This window comes from Nomascus leucogenys, chromosome 12 (assembly GCF_006542625.1).
Source record: "Nomascus leucogenys isolate Asia chromosome 12, Asia_NLE_v1, whole genome shotgun sequence".
Classification (NCBI taxonomy): Eukaryota; Metazoa; Chordata; class Mammalia; order Primates; family Hylobatidae; genus Nomascus; species Nomascus leucogenys.
In genome coordinates, this window is record NC_044392.1 from 50,853,037 (window position 1) to 50,875,957 (window position 22,921).

The 22,921-nt window shown below is 41.3% G+C and overlaps 1 protein-coding gene across 6 annotated transcripts in view; it reads right to left on the minus strand.

Moving 5' to 3' along the window:
• RPRD2 (regulation of nuclear pre-mRNA domain containing 2) overlaps positions 1-22,921 on the minus strand; it is a 117,410-nt gene that overhangs the window by 15,334 nt on the left and 79,155 nt on the right. For 4 of the 6 annotated variants that reach the window (XM_030824635.1, XM_030824632.1, XM_030824637.1 and 1 more), the window contains 7 exons: positions 20,544-20,644; positions 19,611-19,688; positions 18,283-18,335; positions 17,187-17,313; positions 15,153-15,328; positions 3,792-4,074; positions 1,071-1,328 (listed from right to left, as the gene is read on the minus strand). In XM_030824635.1, the coding sequence (XP_030680495.1) occupies positions 1,071-1,328; positions 3,792-4,074; positions 15,153-15,328; positions 17,187-17,313; positions 18,283-18,335; positions 19,611-19,688; positions 20,544-20,644 (1,076 nt within the window). The remainder of the gene's footprint in view (positions 1-1,070; positions 1,329-3,791; positions 4,075-15,152; positions 15,329-17,186; positions 17,314-18,282; positions 18,336-19,610; positions 19,689-20,543; positions 20,645-22,921) is intronic. The other 2 variants (XM_030824638.1, XM_030824634.1) reach the window with 1 other exon arrangement.

A 22,921-nucleotide genomic window follows, 5' to 3' on the forward strand; every position in this document is an offset into this window, starting at 1 on the left:
AAATTACTTTTTAAAGAATTGTTACAAATATTTAATTCTCCAAAACATTCATATACACATATACTTTTAAGGGTAAACACAAGTGGTTTCCTTTGGGGTAACAGGATTATAGATATTTATTAAAATTTTTTTTCATTTCTAATTTTTTATTTAGAGAAAGGGTCTCACTATATTGCCAAGGCTGGTCTCGAACTCCTGGCCTCAGGCAATCTACCATCTCGGCCTCCCAAAGTGCTGGGAGTACAGGCATGAGCCACCACGCCTGGCCTAGATATTTATTTCATTCTCTTTGCTTATTTTCTAAGTTTTCTATAATGACCCATTGTTGGGTTGTTTTATTTTTTAATTTAACAATTACTTTAGCTGGGTGCACTGGCTCACGCCTGTAATCCCAGCACTTTGGGAGGCCAAGGTGGGTGGATCACCTGAGGTCAGTAGTTCAAGACCAGCCTGACCAACATGGTGAAACCCCATCTCTACCAAAAATACAAAATTAGCCAGGCCTGGTGGCACATGCCTGTAGTCCCAGCTATTTGGGAGGCTAAGGCAGAATTGCTTGAACCTGGGAGATGGAGGCTGCAGTGAGCTGTTTGCACCATTGCACTCCAGCCTGGGTAACATGACTGAAACTCCATCTCAGAAAAAAAAAATAATAATAATAATTAATTTAAAAAATCAACAACAGACTGGGCACGGTGACTCACGCCTGTAATCCCAGCACTTTGGGAGGCCGAGGTGGGTGTATCACCTGAGGTCAGGAGTTCGAGACCAGCCTGGCCAACATGGTGAAACCCCATCTCTACTAAAAATACAAAAATTAGCCGGGCGTGGTAGCAGGTGCCTGTAATCCCAGCTACTTGGGAGGCTGAAGCAGCAGAATCACTTGAACCCGGGAGGCAGAGGTTGTAGTGAGCCAAGATTGCGTCACTGCACTCCTGCCTGGGAGACAGAGTGAGACTCTGTCTAAACAACAACAACAACAACAACAACAACCCCCCCCCAAACAGATTAATGATTCAATTTAAAAAGATGGAAATTAACTTTTTATCCTCCTTACTGGGCTTACTTACCAGTATTTTTCATGACTGACGTTAAACTGCTAAGGATGGAACTGATCTTTGCCAGATCTACATTAGCCAGGTTTGGCAAAGCCAATGCTGGGGAAGGGGAAAGAGAAGTATTCACAGGCTTTGGAAGAGGTGGAGTTGCTGTCATGGTCACAGGCACTGGGGTACACGAAGAGGCCTTTGAGATATTTTCTGTTGGCTTTGTAGGTACAGAAGTGGATACAGCTGACTTCTCTGCAGGTTTTTCCTTCCTGTCCTCAACTGTTTCAACAAAGAAAAGAGATATTACATCCTACTACTTTGCAGACTTTGCTTTCTATATGAAATAACATGTCCTAATATTTCTGGACTTGGGGGAAAAGGCACTACTTTAGAGAAAACAATGACTCACTTCATGCTTTTTTGAAAAAGTCATACTCTTCATAATTTATGATAATTCCCACCTTTAATATCTGCTTAAAAGCAATTTCTAGCTGGGGACAACGCTCATGTGAGGTCAGGATTTCGAGACTAGCCTGGTCAACATGGTGAAACCCTGCCTCTACAAAAAAATACAAAAAATTAGCTGGGTGTGGTGGCAGGCGTCTATAATCCCAGCTACCACAGAGGCTGAGACACGAGAATTGCTTGAACCCAGGAGGCAGAGGTTGCAATGAGCTGCGATTGTGCCACTGCATTCCAGCCTGGGCAACAAAGCGAGACTCCCATCTCAAAAAAAAAAAAAGCAAGCAACTTCCAGAATTTATCTTGTTTCTTACTTTTCAATGATTCCTTTGCATTTTCTTAGTATTTGTGTATTAAATTTGTACAATTCAAGAAGCATGTTATTATTTGGTACACATTTGCGTTCTGTCTTTTGGAAATGATATTTGTCATAAATTGTCCTGTTTTTTTCTTTTCCATTAGCCTGAGAACTTTCTAAGAACTTCTGTTCTTAGAAACAGAACCTCTATAGTGTTCATTGTATTTTCCTCTGGCTTTCTGAAATTGCCCTATTGGGGGGTGCAATCAGGCACTAACTAATTTGAAACTACAATGTTTTAACTCTTGATCACCTTGAATAATTATTTTTAATGTTTTAAAGCCTGTATCAATAGTGCCTTGAATTCGACAAGAGTCAAACTATCTAATAAGATTTATAAAGGCTGGGGATGTAAGAGAAACAATTCACCAATTCAGGTTATTTCTGAAAGTGTGATTAATAAACTGACTTTGGAATTCTTGATGGTCAAAAGTGACAGAGAATAAGGAATTCCAGTGTAAGTGACCCCTCATCCCAAAACAGTGCTATTTAACATGAATACAATTTAAGCCACATATGCCACATATGTAAGTTTAAATTTTCTAGCAGCCAAATTAAAAAAAAAAGAATCAGGGCCGGGCATGGTGGCTCAAGCCCACCTCCCAGCACTTTGAGAGGCCGAGGCAGGCGGATCACTTGAGGTCAGGAGTTCGAGACCAGCCTGCCCAACATGGTGAAACTCCGTCTCTAATAAACATACAAAAAATAGCCGGGTGTGGTGGTATGCACCTATAATCAATCCTAGCTACTCAGGAGGCTGAGGCAGGAGAATTGTTTGAACTCAGGAGATGGAGGTTGCAGTGAGCCAAGATTGGGCAACTGCACTCCAGCCTGGGCGACAGAGGGAAACTCTCTTTTTCTCTCAAAAACAAACAAATAAAAAGAAACAGGCACATGTAATTTAAAAAATCTATTTTATTCATCCTAATAGATCCCAAATATTTTCATTTCAGTGTTATAAAAACTATTAATGAGATATTTTAACTCTTTGGGAGAGTATTAAGTTTCTGCCACCATGCTCGGCCTAGTTTCTGGACTCTAATGTGTCTGGTGTTTTTTTTTTTTTTTTGGAGAGAGGGTCTCCCTGTGTCATCTAGGCTGGAGTGCAGTGACATGATCTTGGCTCACTGCAACCTCCGCCTCCCAGGCTCAAGTGATTCTCCTGCCTCAGCCTTTCCAGCAGCTGGGACCACAGACGCATGCCACCATGCTGGCTAATTTTTATATTTTTTGTAGAGACGGGGTTTCACTATGTTGCCCAGGCTGGTCTCAAAGTCCTGAACTCAAGCAATCTGCCCGCTTCAGCCTCACAAAGTGCTGAGATTACAGGCATGATGAGCCAGTGCACCTGGCCTCAATCAAGCTTCATTTCAAATGCTTAGCCACAGGTAGCTAGCAGCTACTTTCCCCCAACCGTCCCCCCAAGACGGAGTCTCACTCTGTCACCCAGACTGGAGTGCAGTGGCATGATCTCAGCTCACTGCAAACTGTCTCTCAGGTTCAAGCGATTCTCTTGCCTCAGCCTCCCGTGTAGCTGGAATTATAGGTACCTGCCACCATACCCGGATAAGTTTTTTATTTTCAGTAGAGACAGGGTTACACCATGTTGGCTAGGGTGGTCTCGAACTCCTGACCTCAGGTGATCTGCCTGCCTCGGCCTCCCAAAGTGCTGGGATTACAGGCATGAGCCACCGCCCATGGCCTAGTAGCTACCATTTTAACAGTGCAGATACTGAGCAATGACTCTTAACACATTTGGCATTATCAAATCCTCAACGACTGCTCTAGAGATTATAATGCTACCTTGGTGTTCTATCTTTTAAGAAATGAACTATCTTTCAATACCTGCCTGTGATGTATTCATTGCTGAGAAGGCAAAACAGATAAGGAATAAGTTGTCTATTAATCACATAAGGACATACCAATGATTTTTGACCCATCATCTTCCACATCTGAGAGTTCCATGTCTTCCACATCACGATTATCTGTCACAGGTTCAGGTGTGGCAGATTTCTCACTCTCCATGGTTGGTGACTGGGATTCCTCACCTCCCATTCCCTGAAAAGGAGACTCAGAACCAGTCGGGGAGGGAGCATCCATGCTTGGGGAAGGAACCGGTGATTCTTCAGGATCTGGAAGGGTTGACTTCAATTGATCCAACTTCTTCTTTAAATTGTTTACTCGGTTAGCAAAGGTTTTATATGCCTAAAAGAGAAAAAAGGAGTTTACTCCTTGGAAAAAGTCCAGAAAGTTAACATTTTTTCTTTTTGAGGCAGAGTCTCACTTTGTCACCCAGGCTAGAGTGTAGTGGCACGATCTCGGTTCACTGCAACCTCTGCCTCCTGGGTTGAAGTGATACTTCTAGCTCAGCCTTCCAAGTAGCTGGATCCACAGGAACACATCACCATGCCTGGCTAATTTTTGTATTTTTAGTAGAGACGGGGTTTCACCATGTTGGCCAGGCTGGTCTCGAACTCCTGGCCTCAAGTGATCCACATGCCTCAGCCTCCCAAAGTGCTGGGATTATAGGCATGAGCCACCAAACCCAGCCTCTTCTTTTTTTTTTTTGAGATGGAATTTTGCTCTTGTTGCCCAGGCTGCAGTGCAGTGGCATGATCATAGCTCACCGCAACCTCTGCCTCCCGGGTTCAAGTGATTCTCCTGCCTCAGCCTCCTGAGTAGCTGGAATTACAGGCGTGCACCACCACACCCGGCTAATTTTTTAATTTTTAGTAGAGACAGGGTTTCACCATGTTGGCCAGGCTGGTCTTGAACTCCTGATGTCAGGTAAACCATGCGCCTTGGCCTCCCCAAGCGCTGAGATTACAGGCTTGAGCCACTGTGCCCGGCCCCTTTTTTTTTTTTTTTAAAATAAAATTTTATTTTCTTAAATGAGAGATGAGGTCCTGCTATGTTATCCAGGCTAGTCTTGAACTCCTTGGCTCAAGTAATCCTCCCACCTCAGCCTCCCAAAATGCTAGGATTGCAGGCATACACCACCATCCCTGGCCACCCATTTTGACTCTGATTAGATTTTCTTATTATTATTAACCACATACATTTCTGGCACAAAACAAGATAATATATCATCTGTCAAGCCTGCAGGAGTTTCTAGTTTCTGCTTTTTATACTCCCTAAGTGAGTATTACCATCCACACAGCTGCCTGAGTTAGAAACCTGGCAATTATCTGTAATTTATATTCCCTTGCTCCTGCTTATCTATCCAACCAACCAATATTTATTGAGAGCCTAAATGTATCTTCTAGGTACTGGAGATACAGCAAGAAATGAGACAGACAAAAAAAAAAAATCAAATCCAAAAATAAAGCAAAGCCTGGGAGGTCAAATGCTATTGTTTTAAAAAACGGGCTGGGCCTGGTGGTTCATGTCTGTAATCTCAGCACTTTGGGCGGCTGAGGCAAGGAGGATCACTTGAAGCCAGGAGTTCAAGACCAGCCTGGGCAACATAGTGAGATACTGTTTCTACAAAAAAATCAAAAAAATTAGCTGGGCATGGTAGCATGCGCCTGTAGTCCCAGCTGCCTGTAGTGCCAGCTACTTAGGGGGCTCAGGTGGGAGGACTGCTTGAGCCCGGGTCAGGGCTGCAGTGAGCGGTGATCACACCACTGCACTCTAGCTTAGGTGACAAAGCGAGACCCTATCTCAAAACAAAAATACAATTTGTTGCAAAAGAAGTTTTAGGTGTTAGAAAATCATTGCAAAGATAGTTCCCATATGCCCTATATCCAATTTTCCCTATTATTAACATCTTATATTAGTATGATACATGTCACATTAATGAACCAATATTCATAATTATTAACACAAGTCCATACTTCATATTTCCTCAGGTTTTTTATTTTTTCTTTTTAACCTAATGTCCTTTTCTAACCTAGGATCCCATCCAAGATACCACAGAACATTTAGTAGTCAGGCCTCCTTTCTCCTTAGACTCCTCTTGTTTGTGACACTTTGCTGGACTTTCTTTTTTTTTTTGAGATGAGAGTCTCGCTCTGTCGCCCAGGCTGGAGCGCAGTGGCGTGGTCTTGGTTCACTGCAACCTCTGCCTCCTGGGTTCAAGTGATTCTCCTGCCTCGGCCTCCCGAGTAGCTGGGATTACAGGTGCGCGCCCCCACACCTGGCTAATTTTTTTATTTTTAGTAGAGACGGGGTTTCACCATGTTGTCCAGGCTGGTCTTAAACTGCTGACCTCATGATCAGCCTGTCTCGGCTTCCCAAAGTGCTGGGATTACAGGCGTGAGCCATCGCGCCCGGCCTGGACTTTCACTGGTTTTGATGATCTTGACAGTTTTCAAGAGTACTGGTCAGGTATTTTGTAGATTGTCAATTGAGATTTGACTGATATTTTTCTCATGGCTAGACTGGGGTAATGAGTTTTTGGGTAGAAGGCCACAGAGGTAAATTGCTACTGTGATCACACCATATCAAGGGCACATATAATCAATACGACTTACCACTGTTCATGTTAATATGGACCACTTGGCTTAAATCCTGTTGACGTCCTGATGGTCTTAATTGCTAAAGAACCTTTATTTTACTTTATTTCAGACAAGGTCTCATTCTATCATCCAGGCTTGAGTGTAGTGGCACGATCATAGCTCACTGCAACCTCCGCCTCCCAGGTTCCTCAGCCCTCCAAGTAGCTGGGACTACAGGCACATACCACCACTCCTGGCTAATTTTTGTATTTTTTGTTGAGACAAAATTTCGCCATGTTGGCTAGGTTGATCTCGAACTCCTGACCTCAGGTGATCCACCTGCCCCAGCCTCCCAAAGTGCTGGGATTACACATGTGAGCCACTGTGCCCAGCCAAGAAGCATTATTTTTAAAAAGATATGAATACATTAGAATCTAGCTTTTTGCTTTTGATATAACTGAGTAGCTTATAGTAGACTAATGCTCCCATCAAGAACAGGTAGAAAAGCCAGATACACAGACACATTTGTTTGAATGTACTGGAGAGTGCTAAGGCCACCAAAAACTAAGTGGCAAATACTATCAGATGGAAAGCACGGAGAGCTAAACTGACATTTTCTCTTAGGATTCTGCTGATTCTGGGGAGCTAGGCAAGAAGCTGAGAATTAAGGCAAAAAGTACATGAGAGGGCCACTATTAAATAAAGAGAAAAAAGCAGAGCTTTTAACAGTCTTGCTGGTCTTAACAGGCAAAAATTAGAGGCCTGAAAGGCCAAGATTCTGACGAAAGAGGAAAGAGAGAACTGGCTCAACAATTTTTCCTTCAAGATATTTGCTGCATTCTGAAGCAGCCTGAGAGGGAAGAAGCCAAGCAGAAAACCTTCAAAAAAGCAGTGGTCTCACAGTGATGAGGAAACAAGGACTAGGCAGTTCAAATCATGCCATGGAGAAGGGGGCTTAGTGATCGTTCCAGGCGCTCTGTGGGAAAAATCTACATTCCAGAAGCTGGAGTGAACCAGAGGTAGAACAAGCCTTGCTTAAACTGCAATTCAGCCTCAAGTCAGTTAGGTTTCAGATTTAATTAATATGACCAGGCTCAATATCTGCCTAGCAAAACAAGGGTGAACTGTCTCTGAAGGAAGAAAAATCATCCAGAGACTCCATAATCCTTTAATGTTCAGCATTCAATAAAAAATTAGCCGGCATGCTAACAGACAGGTCCAAATGGCTAAAAAGAAAATGCAGACACTACATTAGCAGCTACCTCTGGGCACTAAACAAAACAAAACAAAAACACCAAACACCACTAACATACCCGTAACAGGTGAAGCCAATATTGGAACTATATGACAAAAACCAAACAGCTATGATTAATATGTTCATGAAAATAGTGAAAAATTTCTTTCCCTTCCTCTGTGAACAATTCAGTCCAAAACCCATTAGCTGGAGTTGAGGTTAACTCAGTGGCTTAGAGAGAATGGACCCAAAAATGAGTGAGAAAACTGTCTGCATGGGAGGGAGGCATTGTGAAGGATGATGGAGTCTAAGCAGGATAAAAAGAAAACCCATAAAGGTGGAGAGAGATGGAAGTGCTGGGAGACTGGCCACAACTGATTAAGTAAAAATACTGAGGCCAGGCGCGGTGGCTCACGCCTGTAATCCCAGCACTTTGGGAGGCCAAGGAGGGCAGATCATGAGGTCAGGAGTTCAAGACCAGCTTGACCAATATGGTGAAACCTCACCTCTACTAAAAATACAAAAATTAGCTGGGCGTGGTGGTGTGCGCCCGTAGTCCCAGCTACTCAGGAGGCTGAGGCAGAAGAATCGCCTGAACCCGGGAGGTGGAAGTTGCAATGAGCCAAGATTGTGCCACTGCGCTCCAGCCTGGGCGGCAATGCGAGGCTCCGTCTCAAAAAAAAAAAAAAGTAAATATATTGAAGACAAGGGAGCAAGGTTTTACACTGTTAGAAAAGCAATTAGTAGTGTAAAAAAGCAGGGGCAGTGGCTCACGCCTGTAATCTCAGCACTTTGGGAGGCAGAGGCAGGTGGATCACCTGAGGTCTGGAGTTTGAGACCAGCCTGGCCAACATGGTGAAACCCCATCACTGTTAAAAATACAGAATTAGGCCGGGCGCGGTGGCTCACGCTTGTAATCCCAGCACTTTGGGAGGCCGAGGCGGGTGGATCACGAGGTCAGGAGATCGAGACCACGGTGAAACCCCGTCTCTACTAAAAATACAAAAAATTAGCCGGGCGTGGTGGCGGGCGCCTGTAGTCCCAGCTACTCGGAGAGGCTGAGGCAGGAGAATGGCGTGAACCCGGGAGGCGGAGCTTGCAGTGAGCCGAGATCGCGCCACTGCACTCCAGCCTGGGTGCCCGGGTGACACAGCGAGACTCCGTCTCAAAAAAAAAAAAAAATACAGAATTAGCCAGGCATGGTGGTGAATGCCTGTAATCCCAGCTACTTGGGAGGCTGAGGTAGGAGAATTGCTTAAACCTGGGAGGCAGAGGTTGCAGTGAGCCGAGATCGTGCCACTGCACTCCAGCCTGAGCAACAAGAGTGGAAAGTTCATCTCAAAAAAAAAAACAACAAAACAAAACAGGGATATGTCAAAAGAACACAGAAAGGAGCTCACACTGACCAAATCTTTGTCAAACTGGGCATCAAAGTAAATATTAGTAATAATGAATTAAAACAGTGAGTAAATAGGATTCAAGTCCATTCATATAAATAAATGAATACATCGAAAGTCTGGTAAGAAACAAGATATTTACATAGTTTCAAAATACTTCCTCACAAAACACTCATTAATTGGTATATTAGTTTCTTAGGGCAGTGGTTATTAAGTACTACAAAATAAGTGGCTTAAAACAACAGAAATTTATTGTCTCTGAAGGCTAGTGGTCCAAAATTAAGAGGTCAGCAGGCTGTGCTCTCTGACACTGGGCAGAATTCTTCCTTGCCATTTCCTGGTTTCTGGTGGTGCCCATCAATCCTTGATGTTTTTGGCTTGTAGCTGCATCACTCCAATATCTGCCTATGTTGTCACATGATGTTCTCCCTGTGCTTCTGTCCAGTTTCTCAGTTTCTCTTCTTTTTTTTTTTTTTGAGATAGAGTCTTGCTTTCTTGCCCAGGCTGGAGTGCAATGGTGTGATCTCAGCTCACTATAACCTCTGCCTCCTGGGTTCAGGCGATTCTCCTGCCTCAGCCTCCCAAGTAGCTGGGATTACAGGCACCCGCCACCATGCCTGGCTAATTTTTCCTATTTTTAGTATAGACGGGGTTTCACCATATTGGCCAGGCTGGTCTTGAACTCCTGACCTCAAGGGATCTGCCTCGCTCAGCCTCCCAAAGTGCTGGGATTACAGGTGTGAGCCATTGCACCCGGCCAGTTTCCCTCTTCTTATACGGACACCAGTTATATCGGATGATTAAGGCCCACCCCAGTGAACTCATTTTAACTTGATTATATCAGCAAAGACCCTATTTCCAAATAAGGTCACATTCACATGTACTGAAGGTTAGGGCTTCAACACATCTTTTTGGGGTGCATAATTTTTTTTTTTTTTTTTTTTTTTTTTGAGACAGAGTCTTGCTCTGTCGCCCAGGCTGGAGTGCAGTGGCACGATCTCGGCTCCCTGCAAGCTCCGCCTCCCAGGTTCACGCCATTCTCCTGCCTCAGCCTCCCAAGTAGCTGGGACTACAGGCGCCCGCCACTGCACCTGGCTTTTTGTATTTTTTAGTAGAGACGGGGTTTCACGATGTTAGCCAGGATGGTCTCGATCTCCTGACCTTGTGATCCGCATGCCTCGGCCTCCCAAAGTGCTGGGATTACAGGCTTGAGCCACTGCGCCCAGCCTGGGGTGCATAATTTAAACCCATAACAATTACCAAGGGAAAACTTTATAATGGACAAGCCTGGAAGATGCCACATTAATCAGAATATCAAGGGGAACATTACAGGTAGTGAGATAAACCAAACTTGTGTGCCATCTGACAAGACGAAACACGAAGAACACAGAATCACTTCTGTGATATTCCTTCTAAAGATGCATAACCTCAATCTGATCACAAAGAAATATCAAATAAACTCAAACTGGGAAACATTATACAAAATATTTGACTTGTAATCTTCAAACATATTTAGGTCATGAAAATCAAGGAGAAAGCTAGGAAACTGTTCCAGATCAAAGGAGAATAAAGAGAGATGACAACTGAATGCAACTTGTGATTCTGGATAGGATCTTTTCCTATAAAAACTGGCCAATTTGAATCGGTTCTGAGGATTAGATTATAAGTGTGTCAAAGTATCAATTAATTTCCTGATTATATAACTACACCTGGAGGGGCATGGTGGCTCAAGCCTGTAATCCCAGCACCTTAAGAGGCTGAGGCAGGTGGATCACCTGAGGTCAGGAGTTTGAGACCAGTCTGGCCAATATGGCGAAACCCCATCTCTACTAAAAATATAAAAAGTGGTGGTGGGTGCCTGTAGTTCCACCTACTTGGGAGGCTGAGGCAGAAGAATCGCTTGAACCCAGGAGGCGGGGGTTGCAGTGGGCCGAGATCGCGCCACTGCACTCTAGCCTGGGTGACACAGTGAGACTCGTCTCTAAATAAATAACTTTTTTTTTTTTTGAAACAGAGTCTCTCTCCGTTGCCCAGGATGGAGTGCAGTGGCGCAATCTCGGCTCACTGCAAGCTCCGCCTCCTGGGTTCACACCATTCTCCTGCCTCAGCCTCTGGAGTAGCTGGGACTACAGGCGCCTGCCACCACACCTGGCTAATTTTTTGTATTTTTAGTAGAGACGGGGTTTCACCATGTTAGCCAGGATGGTCTCGATCTCCTGACCTCGTGATCCGCCCACCTCGGCCTCCCAAAGTGCTGGGATTAGAGGCGTGAGCCACCGCGTCCGGCTGAATAAATACATACATACACCTGATGGTTATGTAGGAGAGTATGTCCAATAGGAAATACACGCTAAAACATTTTGGATAATGGGGTACAAGCAACTTATTTTCAAATAATTCAGGAAGAAAAGGTCTTCATACTGTACTTAAGATCTTTCATAATGGTGAGATTTAAAAAGATGAATAAATTTTACCAGAAAATTGAACTCTTTCTTTAAAAAAATTCAGTGGCAATTCTTGAACTGAAAAGTAAACCAACTAAGAATAGATGGGTTTGGTTTAATCATAGATAAGATTCAACAGAATAAAATATTAATGAATTACAAGACTAGTTAGTAGAATATCTAGAAGGAAGCAGAGAGAGAAATAAAAGATGGAAAATTCAGAAAGGACTATAAAAAAAGGCATTTGAAACACCACAATGAGATCCAATATACATACTAATGTGAGTTCCAAGAGGAGAGGAGGGAGATGAAACAGAAACAATAATTGAGATCAATAGCTGAGAATTTTTGAAAATTTAAAAAAACATGAAGCCATTTGTTATGGGTGAATTATTTATCTCTGCACCCCCTGACTCATATGTTGAAGTCCTCACTCCTACTACCCCAGAATTATTTCAATACAGGATTTCTACAGAGGTAATCAAGTTAAGTGAGGTCATCAGGATGGGCCCTAATCTAATATGACTGGTATCCTTATAAAAAGGTGAAATCTGGGAGATGGAAGGAGGGAGAAAGAAGGAAGGAGAGAGAGCAAAGGAGGGAGGAAGAGGGAAGGAGAAAGGAAGAGAGGAAGAGACACTACATGCAAGCAAAAACAGGAGATAAAACAGAATCTAAAAATTATTTGATTAATTAAAAAAAGCAGAAAAGGAGTAAAAAAAGAAAAGGACACACAGGACAAATAGAAAGATGGTAGACTTAAACCCAAGCATATCAATAAGTAGACTAAACACTGCAAAGTCAAAGATTTTCAGACTAGATCAAAAAATAACAATAAAACTAAAACAAGATCCAACTATATGCTGTTTGCAAAAGATATACTTAAATATAAAAACTCATGGGATGCAACTTAGAAGGAAATTTACTGTATTAAATGTATATATTTCCTAAAAGCTGAAAATCAACCTGCTTATCCATTAGCCAATTCGGGGTTGGGTGGGGGGAGAAAATCAATGATCGAAGACATTTTAATGTATTTTTCCTTTTCTTTCTTCTTTTAATGTACAGAAGGGTCTCACAAGGTTGCCTAGGCTAATCTCGAACTCCTGGCCTCAAGTGATCCTCCTACCTCAGCCTCCCAAAGTGTTGGAATTACAGGCATGAGCCACTGTGCCCAGCCTAAGACGTTTCTAAATAAAAGGTCAGACAAAATTTCTCTCTCACAAACACTTTTTTTTGGGAAATTACTTGAGAATGCTCCAGTACAATGACAGAAAGCAAGAAAAAAACACATGGAATCTGGAAAATAAAGGACTCAACTCAGGACAACAGTTAAGAGCCATTTTAGCCTGAGACTTAGGGAATAACCTAAACTGGGGATGGAAAATGAAAATTCGGGTAGGGAGGTCCCAGGGGGAAAAGGGAATTCAGAATAGCTGGTGTGATGGAGAACTTAAAAAGGCTATGCAAAGGCAAACAATAAGAGAGAAAACAAAACTCTAGGAAAAAACCAAAACTTCTAGTACAACTATAGTTACCACAAAACCTTGCAATGAACAATGTTTACAGAGTTATAATGTAAGCTTTTTGAAAAATTGTTTTTCAACCTTTAGAATAGCAAAGAGTAATTAAGTATGATTATAGAATAGAATGTAAATATTACCAACTTTGACAATAGAGAAGAAAATACAGTTGGCTGGGCGTGGTGGCTGAGGCCTATGGTCCCGTCACTTTGAGAGGCCAAGGCGGGTGGATCACTTGAGGCCAGGAGTTTGAGACAAGCCTGTCCAACATGGTGAAACCCTGTCTCTACTAAAAAACCAAAAATTAGCCAGGCATGATGGCATGTAATCCCAGCTACTTGGGAGGCTGAGGCAGGAGAATCACTTGAACCCAGGAGGTGGAGGTTGCAGTGAGGCCAAGAGTGGGCCACTGCACTCCAGCCTGGGTGACAGAGCGAGACTCCATCTCAAAATAACAACAACAACAAAAAGTAAATATAGTTGATTGAAGCTGGAAAATTGAAGGGATAGATGAAAACTAATGGGAGCAAATAGGGACGCTACTAACCAAATTTTACGAAGTAGGGAGTCTAGTGTTAATGGTCAAAAAATAGTAAATACAGTCCTTTAATTTATAGATAACAGATTTAAAACAGTTATACAACAAAATTGAGAGAAGGAGAAAGGCGGGTGAGTATAAGCTAAATCCACATCTGTCATATCAGGAAGTTAACAGCTATTTCTAAAATAGGACAAATCAAGAAAGAACAATATGGGCAAATAATTTACAAATATGGAAGCAAATGCCAGAAAAAAATAGCAAAATGCGTTAAAAGGGACTGCTTCTACGAAGTAGGACTGGTGGGGCCTATAGTACCATATGCTTTTATGATCATACACAGTGATTAAAACTTAAAAAAAATTCATTATGGAACAGTTGGTTTCTTTCAGAGGTCATTACACACATGCCCATTTATCACCTCTCTCCCTTTCTTGGGGGAATAAAAAGAAGTTCCCTGGCTGCGTGTGGTGGCTCACGCCTGTAATCCCAGCACTTTGGGAGGCCGAGGTGGGTGGATCACCTGAGGTAGGGAGTTTGAGACCAGCCGCCTGACCAACATGGAGAAACCTTGTCTCTACTAAAAATATGAAATTAGCTAGGTGTGGTGGCACATGCCTGTAATCCCAGCTACTCGGGAGGCTGAGGCAGGAGAATCACTTGAACCCGGGAGGCGGAAGTTGAAGTGAGCCGAGATCATACCACACTGCACTCCAGCCGAGGCAATAAGAGCGAAACTCCGTCTCAAAAAAAAAAAAAAGTTCCTTAATTCAGTCAATTTACATGAAATGTGGTAACAGGATGTTTCCATCCAGTTTTCTGGTTAAGAAAAAAAGTAAGGCCAGGGACGGTGGCTCACACCTGTAATCCCAGCACTTTGGGAGGTCAAGGTGGGCAGGAGTTCAAGACCAGCCTGACCAATATGGAGAAACTGCATCTCTACTAAAAATACAAAAATTGGGCTTGGCGCGGTGGCTCATGCCTGTAATCCCAGCACTTTGCGGGACCGAGGCAGGCAGATCACCTGAGGTCAGGAGTTTGAGACCAGCCTGACCAACATGCAGAAACCTCGTCTCTACTAAAAATACAACATTAGCTGGGCATGGTGGTGCATGCCTGTAATCCCAGCTACTCAGCGGGGCTAAGGCAGGATAATCACTTGAACCCAGGAGGCGGAGGTTGCTGTGGGCTGAGATCGCACCACTGCACTCTAGCCTGAGCAACAAGAGCGAAACTCCGTTTCAAAAACAAACAAACAAACAAACAAAAGAGCCAGGTCTTATTCTACCACCACCACTTAACCAGCTGTATTACCTTGTACAAGGTTACTAATCCTCATAATTTCTTCTTCTATTTTTTTTTAGATGGGTCTCACTCTTGTTGGCCAGGCTGGGGTGCAGTGGCGTGATCACAGCTCATTGAAACCTGAGATCACACCCAGATAATTTCTGTACTTTTTTGCTAGACACAGGGTTTCGCCATGGTGCCCAGGCTGGTCTCAAAGTCCTGGGCTCAAGCAATCCTCCTGCCTCAGCCTCCCACAGTGCTGGGATTACAGGTGTGCACCACAGCACCTATCCCAAAAGTAATTTCATCCGCGATAAGGAGATAAAAATGCGTATCCTAACAGAGTTAGATAATGCATGTTAACAATCTCTGAAATATAGTAACAAGCATTCAGTATAAGACAGCTTTAATTATTACTTACATTGGCCACCACTTTTACTTCTTTGTATTGTGCTTCATAGAAAATTCCAGCGTTTTCCAGTGCTTCTGTTAATGAGGGTCCATTTTTCACCTGCTTATCTAATCCATTCACAAATTCTTCCAGCTTAGAGCTTGCCTCTTCAAATTCTTTGGAGAACTTCTTCCCACCTGTTTTATCTAAAATGACATGGGAAGTATTCATTTCAGGATAAAATAAAAAATTAAAAAATTTAGTCTTTTGACTTTTGAAGAAAACCTCTCTTTGTGAACATACTCTTGCTGCCTTACTGTGCAATACTCTTAATACTCTTAGTTTCATAGTTTTTTTTTTTTTTTTTTTTTTTTTTTTGAGATGGAGTCTCACTGTCGCCCAGGCTAGAGTGCAGTGGCGCGGTCTCGGCTGACTGCAAGCTCCGCCTCCCGGGTTCACGCCATTCTCCTGCCTCAGCCTCCCAAGTGGCTGGGACTACAGGCGCCCGACACCACACCCGGCTAATTTTTTTTTATTTTTAGCCGAGATGGGGTTTCACTATGTTAGCCAGGATGGTCTCGATCTCTTGACCTCATGATCCGCCCGTCTCAGCCTCCCAAAGTGCTGGGATTACAGCCACTGCGCCCGGCCTCACAATTTTATCTTAAAGAAGCTTCTCCAAATCACAAAATCACAAAACAGATTATTAAAATTCTTTACAAAACAGACTCATGTGAACCTGCCAGAGTGAAGGCACTTGTAATTAAGGTAAAGAAAAGAAAGTTCAACTAAAAGAGTTTGTTGATTAATTATTTTCTTCACAAATTGGATTCCACACTGCTACATACTTAGGAATAACAGAATGAAGCCCAACTGTATTCGCTTATACCATAACTTTTGCATTACAGAAGGTAGTAAGATGTTATCTCTTAAACGAGAAAAGTAACGTTCAGAAAAGTAAAAATAAAGTGACCTCTGTATGCATCACAAGTTCAGTTCTTCTTTCCTATCTGAAAAAGATACGTGATAATTCAGTATATCTACTTCTTTCCCAGTGACTGGCAGAATATGGCTTTGGATATGAGGATAGATTTTGGCTTTGCCTCTTGTCAGTTGTGTAACTTGGGTAAGCTACTAATCTCCTTATAAGACCTCAGATCTCTCATGTGATAAAACAGAGATTTTTAGTATGTTTTCTGTTATGAGGATTTAATTAGGTAATATATGTTAAATTAATTATTTGTTTTAAAAAAATTTTTCTTTAGAGACGGTCTCTTCTGTCACCCAGGCCGGAGTGCAGTGGCATGATCAGAGTTCACTATAGCCTCCTGGGGTCAAACAATCTGCTTGCCTCAGCCTCCCAGGCAGCTAGGACTACAGGTGTGTGCCACCAAGCTCATTAATGTTTTAATTTTTTTGTAGAGACAGGGTCTCACTATGTTGCCCAGGCTAGTCTCAAACTCTTGGTCTCAAGCAATCCTCCTGCCCTGGCTTCCCAAAGTGCTGAGATTATAGGCACTGTGTCTGGTCTGTTAAATTTAAAGTACGGTACAGGAATAAAATTGGTGCCAAAATTAATAGCTAGTAGTCATTTACTTATTATTTCAAAAATATTCGTCAAATATCTATTATGTGCCAAGCATTGCTGTAGGTGCCAGGGTATAGCAATGAACAAATCAATATAATTTCTGCCTTCATGAGGCTTACATTATAATAAATTATTAGTATGATTTACAATTTACAATGCAAGGAAACTAGATGGTCTAACTAGATTTTATGAGGCATCAGAGTGACTTCATTAAAGAGCATATCCATACCAATTAACCATACATGTGAAATACAGCTGTCTCTATATAACCCAATACACCAAGAAAGTATTAGAAATGAGAACGGTAGAATTTACTTATGAAATTTATATGCATGAAATAACTACCTGGGAAACCAGAGGTGCCACAACTGCTTTCTACCCAAGGATCTCCTTATGAGGTAAACCAGTATGATTACCGGAAAAGTGACAGATATGGAAAGAAAATCTGACTTACTCTAAAAGGATGTAAGCATTACCTTTTAAGCATTTGAGAGTTTCTGTGCTGCACACATCCACCCTCATAGTTGACAATTGCTTTTCCTTCAGTTCTATCTGATCTTCTGAGCGCTTGTATAGCAACAGCTCTTCAATTAGGGCCTGAGACTAAACACAGACCAGAGTCATATTTCATTTACAAGATCATTCAATTATTCTCATTCTCTCTCTCCTCATTTTGTAAAACAAAACAAAAAACAAACAAAAACCCTAAAGCTTAACAAAATCCTGGGAGAAAAAAACTTTTCACTTTTTCTCATGGTCACAGATATTAATGATCAATTCTCATGTCAAAACCATGTTTAGTTATAGACTTCATTTATTTATTTATTTATTTTTTGAGATGGAGTCTTGCTCTGTCGCCCAGGCTGGAGTGCAGTGGCGTGATCTCGGCTCACTGCAAGCTCCGCCTCCCGGGTTCATGCCATTCTCCTGCCTCAGCCTCCTGAGTAGCTGGGACTACAGGCGCCCGCCACCATGCCCAGCTAATTTTTTTTTTTTCTATTTTTAGTAGAGACGGGGTTTCACCGTGTTAGCCAGGATGGTCTCGATCTCCTGACCTTGCGATCAGCCCGCCTCGGCCTCCCAAAGTGTAATCTCCCAAAGGGATTACAGGCATGAGCCACCGCGCCCAGCCTAGTTACAGACTTTAAAAGATCCTTTTCCTTAATTGCACAAAGCTAATTTATGGATACAGAGTTAAGACTAAAACAGACAAAGGTCCACTTATATAGCCTCTTTAAATTTTAATTACATAAACATAGCCTTCTGTTATTCTAAGCAAATTCTAATTTAGAAAGAGTTTCACAGGAAAATAAACTCTCTTGCTGGCATAAATTGAATACGGAACTCAGCTGATAATAGATATACTGGAAGAAGGTTATTTCTACCATTAGGGCAACAGATAAAACGCCAAGCAATCTAATCCCAATCTGGGTTCCTTTAGAACAGTTCACGCATGTATAAAACATGACATGTGTAATTGAATACAGATAAATCTTATTGGACTATACAGGAAACTATAATACAAAAGGGGTGAATAATACTTTGCTATATTAAACAAATTCTGTAACTTACTCGAAATTCAGCAACTATCTTAGACTTGAGAGCAGCTTTTGGATTTGTAGATGCTGTTGGAATTAAACAAAAGGTCATTAAGAATACAGACACAAAAAGTTGACTAACAGGAAAAATTTTAGCTCTATAGTTAAAGATATACTCTGAACATATGGCAAACATGCACATTTAAGTCATAATTCCTAAAATAAATAATGGACTAGGAAATTTGAACATTCCTAAATATGGTCAATGTAAAAACATGCTATTTAGACAGACCTAACCTACTTACCTCCAAACAGACCCTTGAGGTCATAAAGTCCTAGAATTATTGATTTGGAGACACCGAGATACATCAAGTACCTTTTTTTCCTAGTCTGGGTGTAAGAGGATCTAAATACCTCAAATTAAGAGTGTTCAGGAACAGGACATCCAATTAATCCTGAGCACTGGCTGAAGAAAATTAGTGACAAATAACTCTATTCCTATATATTTATCCTTTGAATTTCTTTTTCTGCTGACTCAATTCATAGCAAAAATTGGCAAGGAAACTTCTAGGTATATTAATACTGTGGTTGAACTTTGGCTGAAATGACGACTCCTGTTGTTCCTAAGCATGCAACTTATGACCAAAAAGATGTCTGAGGACTCCCTTAATCATGATGGATATCATATGCTCACTGGAGCAAAACCATCCCAAGTGTCTCGTTTCACCTCCCAATTCTCACTGTCTTTTACTTTGTTCCCTCCACACCTTCAAGTCTCTCTCAATATTCCTCAGTTTGCCCACAGCAGCCTATCACATGCAGTATTCCATTCCCTTGATCTCATGCTGGGTAAATATGATAAATATAACAGGAGCTCCCATTACAGAATGAGCTTCTGGCCAGGATCTGAGGCCCATGTCTAATTTGGTAGAGTACATCCCCCAAATCTGGAGATTTCATGGTTCCCACAGAAATGCTTCTTAATGCCTAGTCTCCTCTTCAGATCTGTTGTTTAATGCCAGCTGCCTCTAACATCATATATCCTTGAACCTGAAAATTATCCTGGATACTATCAAGTATTTTTTTCTTCTTTCAATCCCCCAACTACTCTTGAATCTTCACTCAATTAAACCCTTTTCTGCATTTCCTTTGTTTTAAAGTGTAGTTTTTGTTTGCCTTTTTTTTTTTTTTTTAAGAAGTATCTCCATGATGGCTTGTTTAGCATAGGTCACTGGGAGCCTCCCAGGCCTGGAAAACAGGCTTGCTCATGGTTTATGCCAGGTACGATGTCAAATGGTCTACATTTTCTTCTGCTCCAAAAAGAGGAGGTAATTTTATATTAGTTGAGATTTTGTTCCTTACTTTGTGATTTCTTCCACTGCTTATTCGGTTGTTTGTTCAGATTTTCTTTCAGCTGCTTCTGAGTTTTGAAAGTGGTACCTGGAAAACATTTCAGTTTTTGCAATCTGGCATTATGGGAAGCTGTTCTGTCTGTCCACTTCAGTGCCAAAGTTGCAGCATGAAAAAAGGCAATCCGAGACTGTGTGTTGTTTCTTTCTTTCCTTTTCTTTCATTTTTATGAAAAAATAGAAATTCCTACCCGATCTAAGAAGCTGTCAAATAAACACGATTTTTATCATCAGCGAAATTACCAATTCTGAAAAGAATAGGGGAGGAGGCTTAAAAATACCAATTAACAAATTAAAATGAAGAATTTAACAGCTTCTTAGAAGATGCCATTTTTAAAGCAAATTTCTAGTAAAATGACGGTCATGGTAGCAGATTATCACAAACTTCTATTCAATAACTTAATTACATACATATAATACATAATTCCTTTTAACAAAACAGTACACGACTTACTCTAAATCTAAATCAAAAGACAGTCGAAAGACTGCTGATATATGCTTACTACCAAACAGCTTAGTAAGAACTGACACCCTGTGCAAAAATTCTCCAACAGTAAGGGCACAGGGCAGTATTTATTAACACAAACAATGAACCATTTGAAACACTCAACGCAAATGCAGGAAAATAACCAGATGGCTATTACCACTTAATATGCTTGACTTTTGTAGTCACCAAAAAACAAAATCCAACCCATCCCTAAAACCAATTCTACTTACATTTAAATTCAAACAGATCCAGATTTTTCATAAATATTTAATTTTAAACAAATAGGGCTAGATTCAAAACTTAATTTTTCACTATTATACAATATGACCAGATCTATAAAATTACATAATTGTAAAGACTGACTCAAAATTTTCTTTTAGGAGAGAAAAAGACACTTACTCAAAGCTTCTCTCAATGCCACAATCATTTCTTCTGGGTATACATTTCTGTCTTCCCAGATTTTAAAGATTCGTTCTACAGACTTAGAGACAGATGGATCCCTGAAAACAAAGAAAAAGTAATACAGGCTATAAAAACCTTGACTTTGCTCCAAACTAGAAATCTGAAAATAAAGTTATCAATAAAATTATTTTCCAAATTTCTTCTGATGTTTATTTCAAAACTTTTTTTCTATAATATCCAGGACTAAAGAAATCTTAAACTTTAGGGATTTTAAGAATCTTAAAATAATTACCAATTCAACACTTTTATAAATGACATAGATGAAGCTACAGATGACATACTGAGAGCTTTGATGGATATGAACTTGAGAGGACTGGGAATGTGCGGACACAACTGGCATTTTAAAACACAATTACACTAGTATTGAATAAGAAGACAAGGTTTAGCAATGCTATATTTTTTCATTTTTTAAAGGTTTAGAAAAAAAATCATGAACCAATCACATACTGTAACATGTTTTCTAAAAAACTATTACATAATACTATGAGAATACATAGTAAGAATGAGGGAAGTAAAGGGTATTGGTTTATTCTGTTTGGTTCACAGATGAGCTTCTGGTTCAAGTTGGCTACCTAACTTTAAAAAATGTTGGCTGGGCACAGTGGCTCACGCCTGTAATCCCAGCACTTTGGGAGGCCGAGGTGGATGGATTGCCTGAGGTCAGGAGTTCGAGAGCAGTCTGGCCAATTTTGGGAGGTCGTGGTGGATGGATTGCCTGAGGTCAGGAGTTCGAGACCAGTCTGGCCAATTTTGGAAGGCCGAGGTGGGAAAATCACTTGAGCTTGGAAGTTTAAGACCAGCCTGGGAAACAGAGAGAGACCTCATCTCTACTAAAAATGAAAAAATTAGCCACATGTGGTGGCACACATTTGTAGTACCCCCTACATGGGAGCCTGAGGCAAGAGGATCTGTACTGTACTGACTGGTGATCACAACACTGCAACCCAGCCTGGGCCACAAAGCAAGACCTTGTCTCAAAAAAAAAAAAAAAGTGTTAAAGTAGAAGTGAATGAGAAGTAATTACCAAGTTAATAATTTAAGTAAAGATTTTAATTATGTCTTATGTGAAATGTAGAAGAAATAAAAACAATGCAGGAAGGGCATAACCATTGTCAGGAAGAGGAATCAAACTGGTGTGATCTCAGGAAGCAAAACAGGACAAAAGTATGAAGCCATAGGGAAAATAAATTTTATTCTAGCAGATCTGCCAAAGAACAGAAACCATTCTAATAATTTAATAGATCTATCAAAAGACAAAACAGGAATTTAACCTCTCCTTAAGTGAATTCACCAAACCATACGGAGATTGAAGACTTAAAAAAAAAAAAAAGCTATGTCAAACTTAAGGCCTCTTTCAAGGATGAGAGTCTATGAATCCATAACATCAAGTGTTCACAAAGAATTTTTTTCTTGCCTAAGAATGGCTTATGTAAGAAACAGAGAAAATTGTATTAAACCTTACAATTTTCTTTTTTTTGAGACAGGGTCTCACTCAGTTGTCCAGGCTGAACTATGGTGGCGTGATCTTGGCTCACTGCAGCCTCAGCCTTCTGGGCTCAAGCGATCCACCTGCATGTGACATGCTTTATTGCAATATTTGCTTTATTGTGGTGGTTTGGAACTGAAACCTCAATATCTCCAAGGTATGCCTGACTATGTGTGTGCCTGACTACGTGTCTGACTGGTTTCAAATACAATACTAACATTTATAGAAGAAAAAGACTAAGATAGTAATGCTGAAATTATCTTGTAAATCTCCATTTGGTGAAAGTGAGTGGATTTTTCTTTATACTTTTCACAATTTTCTGTGTTCTATAATGTTTAGATACAGCCGGGTGTGATGGCTCATGCCTGTAATCCCAGCACTTTGGGAGGCCGAGGGAGGTGGATCACAAGGTCAAGAGATCGCGACCATCCTGGCCAACATGGTGAAACCTCGTCTCTACTAAAAATACAAAAATTAGCTGGGTGTGGTGGCACATGCCTGTGATCCCAGCTACTCGGGACGCTGAGGCAGGAGAATTGCTTGAACCAAGAAGTCGAAGGTTGCAGTCAGCTGAGATCGCGCCACTGCACTGCAGCCTGGAGACAGAGTGAGACTCCGTTTAAAAAAAAAAAGTTTAGATATGTACTTACCATTGTTACAGCTGCCTATAGTATTCAATACAGTGACATGCAGTGCAGGTTTATAGCCGAAGAGCAATAGGCTAAACAACACAGCTTCGGTTTTTAGTAGGCTATGCCATCTACGTTTATGTAAGTACACTCTAGGAAGTTCACAGGAAAAAATTCCCTAATGACACATTTTTCAGAAC